General features: G+C 44.2%; 1 protein-coding gene across 1 annotated transcript in view; it reads left to right on the forward strand.

Annotated features, from left to right (window-relative positions):
* LOC103260688 (metallophosphoesterase MPPED2-like) overlaps positions 1-13,029 on the forward strand; it is a 58,699-nt gene that overhangs the window by 2,080 nt on the left and 43,590 nt on the right. Inside the window, exon 2 of the mRNA XM_021712473.1 lies at positions 3,755-4,003. Coding sequence (XP_021568148.1) covers positions 3,876-4,003 — 128 coding nt within the window. The 5' untranslated portion in view covers positions 3,755-3,875. The remainder of the gene's footprint in view (positions 1-3,754; positions 4,004-13,029) is intronic.

The following is a 13,029-nucleotide window of genomic DNA, read 5'->3' on the forward strand; positions in this document are numbered from 1 at the left end:
GTGCGCAGGGGCGTGGGTGGAGGACGCGCCCGGTCTGTGCGCGGAGGGCGGAGAGAGCGACTTTCCACGGGTTTGGAGCAGGCAAGTCCCAAAGCCCCGCCAGGCTGTGGGGTCGCCCGGTCGTCTCAAGGCCAGGGATAAAATGAGCATCCTTGCTGGGACCCAGGGAGTCGCGGGCTCCTCTCCTGTCGCCTGGCCCGGCGGTGCCCTGGTGGAGAGGTCGGTGTTGCTGCTCTGAAACTTTTGATCAGGTGGACTTCTGGTAACTGGGAGGTGGAGACGGTTCTTTACTTCCTCGATTTCTAATCCTTCATTGCCTGCCGACCTTAAAAGGTTTTCCAACCAGATTCCTGGAAAAGAACATTGGTAGTTGTTCAACTTAAGGGACAGAAGTGATTGCTGTCTAGGAAATGCAAAATGTGTTCACATGATTTTTTTTTTTTATTTTTTAAGGAGAAAATCAAACTAGCATCAGCATGAATGCTCGGTGGTGTCAGTCCCTTTTAGATTCTTCCTGGAGGCTTCCTGACATTTTGTGCTGGGTTCTTTTGTTTTGTGGAGCAAGAGTGTTTTAGTATAAATGAAAATTACCAAGAAAAAAAAAAAAGAAAGAAAAGAAAAGAATGCAGCTCTCTTTAAATATTGTGTGTGAAAAGTTAACGTAAGTGTGAAAGAGGGTGAGGTACCCCGAAATCTGATCGTTTGGAAGGTTTTACCTCCTAAATAGTGAAGCCAGGTCACACAGCGTCGTGCTAGTTTGAGGCAGTGTCCCTTTCTGTCTTGTTGTAAATTTTCTCTAAATTTCTCAGGTTAAAGGAGGTGATTCTGCCCATTGCCCCCCATCTCTGGGAGTTTACCAAAAGCCAGACTTTTCCATGTGTTGGTGTTTAATATTTTTCAGATACAGATGAACATAGCATTTAAAAAATAAGGCTTTTCTTTACTTGTCTGTAAAGGTGCTGAGAAAGTTTTGAAGCTCTGTGCCTCAGTCTGACATTTTCTTCAAAGGACTCCAGATTAAAGAAGATATATACCCCGCAGGTGCACTGTTTCGATAAAACATTTGAAAGGGAACATGGTAAAGACAAATTCAAATGAGGTACCAGGCATCCTTTCAGCCCTTGAGAGTTACAGGAGCCTGGGCTTGCTGATGAAAAGATGTTCTGTTTGTCTTGCCCGGGCAAAGGTGCCAAGAGGTATCGTGTTCCTTGACAGGAAAAAAAAAAAAGAAAAAAAAGGATGACTTTGGGATGGAGTGGACCATTTGGAAGGGCAAGTTGACCATCTTCTAAGCTCTGTCTCTTCTTAGCTTCCAGTGGGAGGACTTGGGATGGTGTCCTGCTAACGGTCGTTGCGTAGAGATTTGAATACTAGGTATGGGTATCTTATTTCTAGGCCGCATTTTGCTTAGCTTGATTAGTGAGTTGACTCCAGAAACATTTCAAGCCCTCTTCCCAGCACCGGGTGCAGAGATTGTTGCCCGGAGGTCACCATGATCTAGATGCGAATTTGATTTCTTTTGCTTCTTAATGTTCTGCATTTTACACAATAGACATTGATGGAAGACGGAGCATAAGAATTGCCGAGTAATTTTTACACCCCTCTCTAATTTATGCAAACGCTAAGTTCTCACAGTCTGAAAATGTGTATTTTTCCCCCCTCTGTGCTTTGATGGCTAACATTCTTTTTAATGACACTCATTTCTATAACAGGAAGATGTTTTCATTTGTATTTACTTTTCAGCGCCACGCGCAATTATGCAGTTTTGCGCTCCAGTTCCTAGTGTCTCGGTACTTTGTGTCTCAAAAGAGAATTACAGTACTTAGAACAGGACTGCAATTTGAAGCAGGTGTTGTGTTTTACTGTTATGCAAAATAACAGTAAAATATAATTGTGGGGGAGATGAAGGAAACAGCTGCAAACTTGGTATGAAAACTGCTACATTATGATTTGTAAGCAGTTCTTATAGATATCTTACATCAGAGGAGTGGGGCAAGATTTTAATTTAGTTAATCCTGCTGGCCTGGTTGTCTGTCAACTGGTGCTTAAAGCACTCCTACCTCCCATGAAGTCAGGAAGGAGAAAGAGAACCCAGGGTGACACTTAGTTTAGAACGCCGGAGCCTAGGGAATCATCGTTGGCTGTACAGTTGCACATTAAGAACGCAGGCAAGGTGGGCATTTTTCAGCTTGCCTTGCTGTTAGGAAGAAGGCAACGATTTGAGTAGAACGCACTGGAATTTCTCAGCCCAGCCAGCATATGGGGGACTACACAAGCCCCGGGTTGTAAAATAATAAAATAAATGGCCTATGGCAGGCCATCTGCCCGTCGCTCGATATTTAAGGTGCTTCGTGCCAAATCTAAATCTAATCTTATTATTCTAAATATTTTTATTTGAGATAGCAGCTAAGATTCTCGGAGCTTAATGGTGCACATGGCAAATCTGTTGAGCTCTTAAAGTGTAAGCGTGCGGGCTGCCCACAGGTCAACAAGGAGTGTGTGACCCAAACTGCTCCTTTTCTTCCACACCGACCGGGTTCCACAGCTCGGACACAAGGGTTTGCTCTCCTCTGTCTTCACACATCCACTGTGAGAGTAGCCATCATTTTCCAACCCAGTGCTGCAAGTAATATATTGACATTTATAAAGAGAATTAGAAGGACTGGAATTGAAGAAAAAATGAAACCAACTTCTGAGTATTGTGCAGCACCATGAATGAGGTGGCAGATGTGGCGTCCGCCCCCCTGAGCTACTGCATCAGAGCTTGGAGAGGGGAGGTAATCCTTGCCTCCAACCTGGTGATCCAGGCTGGGGTGTGTTTGGCTTTACCCCGAGTGACCAGAGGGTTTAAAGAAACCACACTACCTTTATCAAAGATTTGTCTCACCATAACCTACATATTTGGGGACCTGTTCATGAAATAAAAAAAATTAGATCTCACTTGTGGGTATTATGAGCATATTATGGTTATACACATGCATCTGTGATAAGCACAACATTTTAAATTCATATCTGTCATGGTTTTGTATGGCTGTTTTAAGCATGGTGCTTTCAAATGAGAGTATAGGACGCCCACTTGTAAAGACCAAACATTCCAATTAGCAGACAAGGTTTGGAAGATTTGGCACTTCGAGCACACACCATTTATAGCCAGACACCATGGCAACTGTGGACATGCCCCTCCGTCATTCACGTTAAGTGCCATAATTATAATTAAAGAGGAAATCTTAGTTTGAACTCCATTGAGATGATTTGCTAGCACCCAGCCATGATGATGTATAGAGTGTCATGTCCGCCTTGAAGCGGAAGAAAGGAAGAGAGTTGGGAGCCGTTGTCTCTACCAGGCAAGCGTGCAGTGTCTGATATTCCCGGAACCAATTTCACGTCTAGGTGTTAAATTTAGTGTCTCTCAGGACACCTTCTTTCTCTTTGTTCTCATTATATAGATGGTATATACAAATGTGTGTGTGTGTGTGTATACACACCCACAGAGGGTGCCAAAAAATGTATACGCATTTTAAGAAAGGAAAAAAACTGCATTCAAAATGTCACACTCAGTATACACCTGCCTGTGGCATGGTGACGCTAGCGTTTGAACGAATGCTGTATTCCATACTGCTACCTTCATTCAATTCAACTTTGAAAAGTAATGCATAGATAACATCTCTTAAAATGTGTACACACTTTTTTGGCACCCCCATATACTGTCTATCTATCTATAGTTTTTTTGTTTGCTTCTCTCTCTGCCTTCTAGAAACTCACAGCAGGATTGATGAGCAGATCCTTGGATTCAGAGGCCGGCTGAGGCACACCATGCCCGCGCCCGCCTTTTGCTCCGTGAAGTTGTGAATTGCCCATGCCCACAGGGAGGAAGGATGGCACATGGGATCCCTTCTCAAGGCAAAGTTACCATAACGGTGGATGAGTACAGCTCCAATCCCACCCAGGCTTTCACGCACTACAACATCAACCAGAGCAGATTCCAGCCGCCGCACGTACACATGTGAGTATCGCCCATGAACTTGGAAAAATCTGCGATCGGGGGCACGGACAGGAAATGAGAAAGAAAAACATTCAGTCTTCCTGACTTCTGCGAGGCTAGAATGAAAGGTACACGATTTGCAGAACAGATGGGTGTCTGTGGTTTCAAACACAGCTTGGGAGGCATTCCCTACGTGGGCAACATTTCAGATTTCCAGAGCCCTTTCAATCACAGTTTGACGTGAGCTCGCCAGAGCCTCTGAAGGGCGGTGGTAGATTGCCCACACTCTATAGGTCAGAAGAGAAAAGGGTAGAGAGGTTCAGGTATCTGCTGAATGCCACACAGCGAACTTGGCCTGAGTCTCCCGATCCCTGGTTCAAGTTGGCTTTCCGTGGCATCGCTTGTTTCCCTGCCGAAATATTTCTTTAACATTTCTGTCTTTCCCCTCCCCCCACACCTCACCCCGATACCCCTTTACATTCAGCTGGGAAATAGGCCTAATTGGGACTAATTGTTCAGCTTCTGCTAGACCCATTGTCTTGCCTGTTGCCAGTGAAACGTGTGCGGCATGTGCCGGGACTCGAACAATATGGGAACAAAGGCTTAGGGGACACTGGAACAGTTGGTTCCAGGAATTGTACTTTTCTCTCGCTCCCTAATACTATTGAAGTCCTAAGTGTGGGAGAAGCTCAGAGGCAGGGGTTCCTCGGCACCTGGTCGCACACCCACTTTTCTCTGGTCCTCTGCGGCGCGATGTGCCGGGCTTTCAGCAGAAGGGGCAAAAGGTCACCGTGTCCCTTGTTTATTCAAGGCCTGGTGCTCATTCTCTGTGAGACCCTTCCAGTGTCTAGCACGAGTCTTTCATAGAAGGACTGAACCTCTTTGAAAACGATTGTATAGTTAGGACAGAAAGGAGGTTAGGGCTCTGTTGACTGTTTTTGCCACTCCTGGAAGAATTGAACTCGGGGCACGGCCAAGTCACAAGCTCTTTTTTTTTTAAGTAACTATTTCCTGTGGGCATTTAAAAAAAATAATAGGACACCCCTCAACACACACAAACCCCCCTCAAATTTAGAAGCACTAATCAAATAAAAACGTTTTTCCTTTGACTGCCCGGGTACTAGGGTCAATACTAGAATGTTGCCATACAAAACAGTATGCTTGAACTTAAAAAAAAAAAAGGAAAAGCAAAAAAAAATCCTTGTACATGACTGGTTCTAAACTATCTCTGAGAACTTTCTTTTTTCTTAAAATCAGAATATATTCATGATTATGGAGGATGTTAACATGACGTTAAGGAAAAAATTTGAAGGCAGATAAGATTTTTCTTTGTTAAAAATGCCTTTTCTGAACCATAAATATGCATTCACTTCAAATAGTCTTTTTATTCTTCTGTTGCTTATTTGTTTTTCTTCTGATATGTTACAAAATGTGTAAGCTGGACCTCAGAAGACTTTTAGCTCTGGTGGGTGTGACATTTGGTCTTAAAGAATCACAAAGAACCATGTGGATCACATCAACAGGGAGGCATAGGAAACTCTTTTTTGCCCAGATTCTTTGGAAATTGACTTCTAGGGAAGCCTCATCTTGGTCCTCAGCCCTGCAGACATCTGCTCACTTGCTCTTGGCCGTGAGATTTCACCGGCGACCTCTGAATGCACAGAAATATTTCAGAAATCATGGAACCTTAGAGCCGATCTGCTTACATCTAGCCATGACGAATCGAAAGGATCAGATTCTACCTCTTTTGAAAAAATTGGCTTGAAAAGTAGGGTTTACAATGGCAGCTTAGACAGCTGTGTAGCCCTTTCACCCGACTCCTGGCCTTGGAAGAGAGGGCTCTCCAGCAGACTGGCTCCGGCGTGCCTTTTTGCTTCTGTCACCAAGGAGGGGCTCCTTCCTGAGCCCTCTGCTCCAGCCCCACAGACTGGCTTTCTGTCACCTGAGCACACCTCGACCCCTTCTATCTTGGTGCCATGGCTGCCGCTGTGTCACACAGCTTGGACACACCTGTACTCTGTTCATCAAATTCCTCAAAGCCAGGTCCCTCCACTTATGCGAAGCTTTCCCAATCCAAAATGATCATGGCCACCCAATATGATGCCCCTAGTCACTTGGCGTTGACTTTATATCCTATCATTGGCATTTTTCTTCATCTGTCTATCTATGTATCTCTGTCATCTTACTGTATCTTACCTATGTTTTATCATCTATGTCTTATCCTCTCATTCACATTGTTGCTTCGTTTTTTTTGAGTTGCAGTCTCACTCCGTTGCCTAGTGGCATGATCACGGCCACCCCAGTGTCGACCTGCTGGGTTCTGGCAATCCTTCCGCCTCAGCCTTCCAAGTAGCTGGAACTACAGGCACGTGCGATCACACCCAGCTAATTTTTTGATTTATTGTAGAGATAAGGTCTCACCAAGTTGCCCAGGCTGTTCTTGAACCCATGGACTCAGGCAGTCCTCTCACCTCGGCCTCCCAAAGTGCTGGGGTGACAGGCTTGAGCCACCATGCCTGGCCTCATTGTTACTTCTTAAAGCAGGAATTGTTCTGAGCAGGTGACACATACTCAGAAATACTGATTGATGACTTGATCGATAGATTTGATTATTGATTGAGATGAGAAATCGCGTTTGCTGCTTGGAGAGTTTCACTGGAACTTTCCGGTGGGGTCTTGACATTGGGAATGTTTGGGTTGTCAGAAAGCTCTTGCCTTCTCCTGAACTCTGCTTTTTTTTGCTGGAGACTGTGCTGCTGTTCTTAGGCTTGGTGGCCTGGCACAGTGGCTGTCCAGAGGAGGTGTTCAGGGATCTTGGGTAGAAACAATCATGTTATATTTCCGTTATGTTTTTAAAAATTGTCCTTAGTCTCAATAGAATCTTGAATTGACTGGAAAATACGTACAAGATAGTTCGTCTAGAACTTTTTCCGTTTTCCTGAAATTTTCAACATGTCATGGTAGCGCTTTCCTCCTCTCCCTAAAAAGAATTTTTCTTTTCCATTTGTATAGCTGCTCGTTTATTTTGCACAGGATTCTAAAAACGTTTGCTTTCTTTTTTTCACCTATACTATAGGTCTCTGAAGGCCTGTGACGGATCACCTGGACTGGGGTTAAAAATCCCTGTACCAGGCCAGACGTGGTGGCTCATGCCTGTAATCCCAGCACTTTGGGAGATGGAGCCAAGAGGATTGCCTGAGTCCAGAGGTTTGAGACCAGCCTAGGCAACTTGGCGAGACCTCATCTCTACAGTAAATAAATAAGTAAAATAATAGCTGGGTGCAGTGACGCGTGCCTGTGGTTCCGGCTACTTGGAAGGCTGAGGTGGAAGGGTCACCTGAGCCCAGCTGGTCGAGGCTGCAGTGACTGTGAGCGTGCCACTGCACTCCAGCCTGGGCCACAGAGTGAGACTCCTACTAAAAAACAAAAACAAAATCCCTTCCCTTTAATGACCCCTGGTCTTTTTTCCTGCAACCTAATGGTGGCAGTTGGGGGTCTTCTAATCTTAATTAAGAAGTGTTCATTTCCCATTTTATGTGGTTCTTCTGAGCTCAACCTGGTGACTAGGCAATTTCCTTTTCTTCTCTAAGCCTCAGTTTACTCATCTGTAAACATTTGCACCAAGTTAAGGGGCTTTTGTACTCTGACTTTACTGAGATTAAGATTGTGATCGAGACAATGCTTATTTGTAAAATGACTCTGTGGAGGGAATCAAAATAACTAAGACCCAGTCCCCATCTTCAGGAAACATATCACAGGTTTCAGAGCTGAGGTTTCAACCAGCTTTTAGAGACACCAGTTTGGTTTCCAGGTCAGTTTGGACAAGATTGCCGCCAAGCTCCCAAGCTCTCTAAGCAAGACTGGCTTGAATCTCTGCTTGTTACAAAGGGAAGACTTTTTTTTTTTTTTTTTTTTTTTTTAATGAAAGCCATCTTATATGACCTTGGGAAAGAAAATTAAAGCACAGCTGGAGTTGGCAGAGCAAAATTTAACCTCGAATTTGTGTGTCCTCTTACTCAGACTCTTGAACATACTAATAGATAAGATGATTGAAACTCAACAATTAACAGGGATTCATTTTTCCACAATCCCTTCATCTTTCCCAAGCAGAACGTTGAGAAAATTGTTTAGTGTTTTTAATGATGGTGAGGGGAGGTGCTATAGGTGCTTATGAGGACACCATAAGAGTTTTGTATGTTTTTCATGATCTGAGGTCCCATAAAATATGCTAAAACTTTACTAGTAGTGTAACCAGCCTTCTCGGTTATAGCATTGGAGACCCCTCTGTTATGGGGACCTCCCAGTCCCGGGCAAGCCAGGGCATTGGTTACCCCTCTGAGGTTAGTTCCTCATTTTTTTCCTCTAAGGATTGACTATAAGGAAGCACAAATCAAATTCTGTTTTCAGTTGCAGCTTATTTGTCTTCGAAGTACCTTCTGTTGTTAACACTCCTGGCATCTTATTAGCACTTGTGTTTTTTGTGGTTTTGTTTTGTTTTGAGTTGGAGTCTCACTCTGTTATCCAGGCTGAAGTGCAGTGTTGCGATCATGGCTCACAGCAGTCTTGTCCTCTAGGATCAGGCAATCCTTCTGCCTCAGTCTCTCGAGTGGTTGAAACTACAGGTGCACACCACCATGCCCAGTTTAATTTTTTTTTGTAGAAATGATGTCCTCGCTTTGTTGCCCAGGCTGATTTCAAACTCCTGGGCTCAAGCAATCCTCTCATCTCGGCCTCCACTCAGCCTCAGCACTCATTCTTTTACCCAGTTTTAGGGCACCGGGGTAGCATGGTGGTTGACAGCAATGGTGGAATCAGATGAGCAGATTTAAAACCTGGTTGCACCCCGGCTGCCTGTGCAACCAATCACAGAGAAATATCCACTTCTTTTTGTGTTCTTTTTCCATCTGTAAGATGTGGGCAGTAAAAGTAGCACCTACTTTTTCTCAGAAGTCTGTGATGTATAAGAGGGTGAAACTGGTCAGGCTCGGTGGCTCAGCATGTCATCCCAGCACTTTGGGAGGCCAAGGTGTGTGGATTGCCTGAGCCTGCGGGTTCGAGACCAGCCCGGTCAATTTGGCGAGCCCTCGTCTCTACAATAAATAAAAAATAAGCCGAGCGTGGTAGTGCTTGCCTGTAGTTCTGGCTACTTGGAAGGCTGAAGTGGAAGGATTGCTGGAGCCCAGCAGGTTGATGCTGGGGTGGCTGTGCATATGCCATGGCACTCTAGCCTAGGAGACAGAGTGAGACTCCAACTCAAAAAAAAAAGATAGTGTGAAACAGTCCTACATGTGACGTTCTTAGAGGAATAAATGGTACGTGGTCTGCACTCAATATAGATTAGCAGCTATCATTGATGATTGCTTTATTGATTCTGGGTTTTAAATTCTCAACTGTCCCCATTCATTCTGAAAATCAGTGGAGTGTAAATAAATGAGTAAATAAGCAAGCCATCAGTATGTTTTGTCCTTTCTTTCTCCAGGAACCCTTAAGTCATAGAAAGTTTTCTAGGTGGGAGTTTTGGTCACCAGGAGTCCTGTTTTAGTGCCTGTCGAGATCATAAACGGGCCAGGTGCCTGTAATCCCAGCACTTTGAGAGGTCAAGGTGGGAGGATCTCGAGGCCAGGAGTTCAAGACCAAGAGGCGACATCTCGCCTCTACAAAAAATAGAGTTAACCTGGTGTGTTGTGTGCCTGTAGGCCCAGCTACTCAAGAGGTTGAGGTGGGAGGATTGCCTGAGCCCAAGGGCTGAGTCATGATTGTGCCACTGCACATAGTCTGGGCGACACAATGAGACCCATCTCCAAAAAAAAAATAAGATAATGAGCAGCCGAGAAGGATTTCATCCACCTCTGTTGTGACTCCATGGAAGTGACTGTTCCTAGGAGGGAAGGAGTCTTGTGAGGCACGTGATGCCTGGTTGTTCTCTACGGAATCACAGCAGCCTTCCTCCACGTGGGCTGGGTCTAGGCTCCCCAAACTGCGGTTGGTTTCCTAGACTCTTCACCTCCATCTGTGACTAAAAACAGAAGCATCAGGAGTTCACTGTCATCAACCAGGATCGCCGGGTTGGGGCTGGGACATGAAGACAGTGTCCACGTGGTAGTTGAGAACGTGGTCTGGAATCAGAGGTCTGGGTCCAAGTGCTGATCCTGGCATGGCTGGGTGATGCTGGAAAAATTGCTGAACCTCCGTCTTCTCATCGCTGAGACGGGTGTAAAGACCTTTGTCACTGGTTAGAGCATTAAGTGAGATGGTGTACATGACATATGATGCCTGAAAGACTGCACCTGATAGCTAGATGCCCGGATGGTATTTATGGTTTTGTACACTAGCTGATGAGCGGAAGAGCTGTAGGTACCCTCTTTCTTTCTGAGCTGCTTGTAAGAGCTGACAAGTCCAATCTGTTTTTAAATTTTATTTTATTTTAAAGATGTGGGGCAGGTAGGATTAGGTATACAAGTGGGCATCGTGCAGGTAAAGTTTGGGCCTCCCTTTGATCCCCACTTTGCCTGGTTTGAGATTAGGTACCCTTACTGATGTTGTATGTCCCCCGGCAGTATCCTGCTACTGTCAATCCCTTTCTTACAGTATTATGGTAAATGTTTAGAGTCTGCTTATGAGTAAGAACATGTGGTACTCTGTTCTTTGTTTCTGTGATAGATCATTGAATATGATTGACTCTAAATCCATTCAAGTTTCTGCAAAGTCCATAGGTTTGTCCTTCTTTATGGCTGTGTAATATTCCATTGTGTTTACGTACCACATTTTTTTATCCACTCCAGTTTTGATGGACAGCATGCTTGGTTCCATGTTTTTGCTGCAGTGAACATGAGTGTGCAGGTATCTTTTTGGTAGAATGCTTTGAGTTCCTCAGGGTATATTCCCAGTAGGGGGATTGTTGGGTTATATGGAAGGTCAATTTCTAGTTCTTTGAGGAATGGCCACACTGTTTTTCATAGAGGTTGAACTAGTTTGCTTTCGTTTTAATGTTGTTTTGCTGCTGTGTGTAGCATCTGTCAGGGTGACTTGGGCGTTGCTGGTCAAAAATGATCCAGACCTTTTAGGACATCTGGGTAATCATTTCCTGCCGAATTCTTACAGGGTGTTGTTTGTCTGATCTGAGGCGCCATTCTTATCCACAGATCAGTGGGAAGTAAATGTTTGTTTCAAGTCTGTGTGGATATTTTCAGGTGAAAAATACAGTCACAGAAGAGTATGAAAGTACTGATTGGCTAAATAACCTTACCAAAGGAAGGATGTCACGCCGACATTGATTTATTTAGGGAATACATTTGGGAATGAATTTGGGGGAAGGGCTGTTGGGTAGAGGCCTTTCACTTTTTATTTTTTATGCTTTTGTATAGCTTGATTTACTTTTATAACAACTATGTGACACTTTTAAGGTAAAGCCCCTTTTTTTAAAAAAAGTAATAATGCTGGGCGCAGTGACTCAAACCTGTAATCCCAGCACTTTGAGAAAACAAGGTGAGAGGATTACCTGAGCCCACGGGTCTGAAACCAGCCTGGGCAACTTGGCGAGACCTCATCTTACAGTAAATCAAAAAGTTAGCCGGGCGTGGTGACGCACACCTACATTTCCAGCCACATGGAAGGCTGAAGTTGAAGGATTGCCTGAGCCCAGCAGGTCGAGGCTGCGGTGGTTGTGAGCAGTATGCCACTGCACTCCAGCCTGGGCAACAGAGTGAGACTCCATCTCAAAAACAAACAAAAAAAACCAAAACAAAAATAGTAATGATAAAAATGTAATGTCTCCAAGTCTTCTGCTTTAAGATTTGCTTTAAAGGCTTGCTCAGATACAAATCTTCTGTTTTCTTTGAGCTTCTCTTTCTTGGGTGGCACCTCTTCTTTTTTATGTTACTGTCAAGGACTAGGCCAGAGGCTGTTCATTGGTTCCATACAATTCACCTCTCTCCCGTGTGTGGAAAGATGAGAGCCATGTTGCTGACTTCATGGTCTCATAACAGAAGGGCTATTTTTTAAGAGGTATAGTCGTGTGTTCCTTAATGACAGGGACACATTCTGAGAAATGTGTTGTCAGGCAATTTCGCTGTGCGGACATGATGGCGTGTATGCACAAGAACCCAAATGCTCTAGCCTGCTACACATCTAGACTATATGCTATAGTTTATGGATCCTAGGCTCTCAACTTGTATAGCATGTGACCTCACTGAATACTATAGGTGGTTAGAACACTTTTGTGTGCAGTTAGAACACAGTGGTAAGTACTTGTGTATCTAAACATAGAAAAGGTAGGCCGAGTGTGGTGGCTCACGCCTGTCATCCCAGCACTTTGGGAGGTGGAGGTGAGAGGATTGCCTGAGCTCAGGGGTTCAAGACCAGCCTGGGCAATTTGGTGAGACCTCGTCTGTACAATAAATTTTAATAAATAGTCGGGTGTGGTGCTGCACGCCTGTAGTTCAAGCTACTTGGAAGGCTGAAGCGGAAGGATCACCCAAGCCCAGCAGGTTGAGACTACAGTGGTCGTGAGTGTGCCACTGCACTCTAGCCTGGGCGACAGAGAGAGACTCTGACTCAAAAGAAAAAAAAAAAAGAAAAAAGAAAAGATAGAGTAAAACTGTGGTATAAGAGATAACACATGGTCAGCCCGCATAGGGTGCTTAGCATGAATGGAGCTTGCAAGACTGGAGGTCACCCTGGATGAATCAGTGAGTGAATGGTGAGTGGGTGTGAGGGCCCAGACATCACTGTGCACCCCTGCAGACTTGATAAATACTGGACACTTAGGTTCCACTAAATTGTTAAAAAAAATTTTACTTTCTTCAATAATAAATGAACCTTAGCTTACTGTCACTTTTTCACCTTGCATACTTTTTAATTTTTTAAAACTTTTTGACTCTTTAATAACCAGCTTGAAAGACAGACACTGCACTATAACTGTACAAAAGTATTTTCTTTATATCCTTATCCTATAAGTTTTTTTCTATTTGTAAACTTTTTACTTTATTTTTTAGTTAAAATTTTTAAAAAAACGAGACAGTCGGGTGCAGTGTCTCCCTCCTGCAATC

This window comes from Carlito syrichta, unplaced genomic scaffold (genome assembly GCF_000164805.1).
Source record: "Carlito syrichta isolate Samal-C Ts95f unplaced genomic scaffold, Tarsius_syrichta-2.0.1 Scaffold303297, whole genome shotgun sequence".
NCBI lineage: Eukaryota > Metazoa > Chordata > Mammalia > Primates > Tarsiidae > Carlito > Carlito syrichta.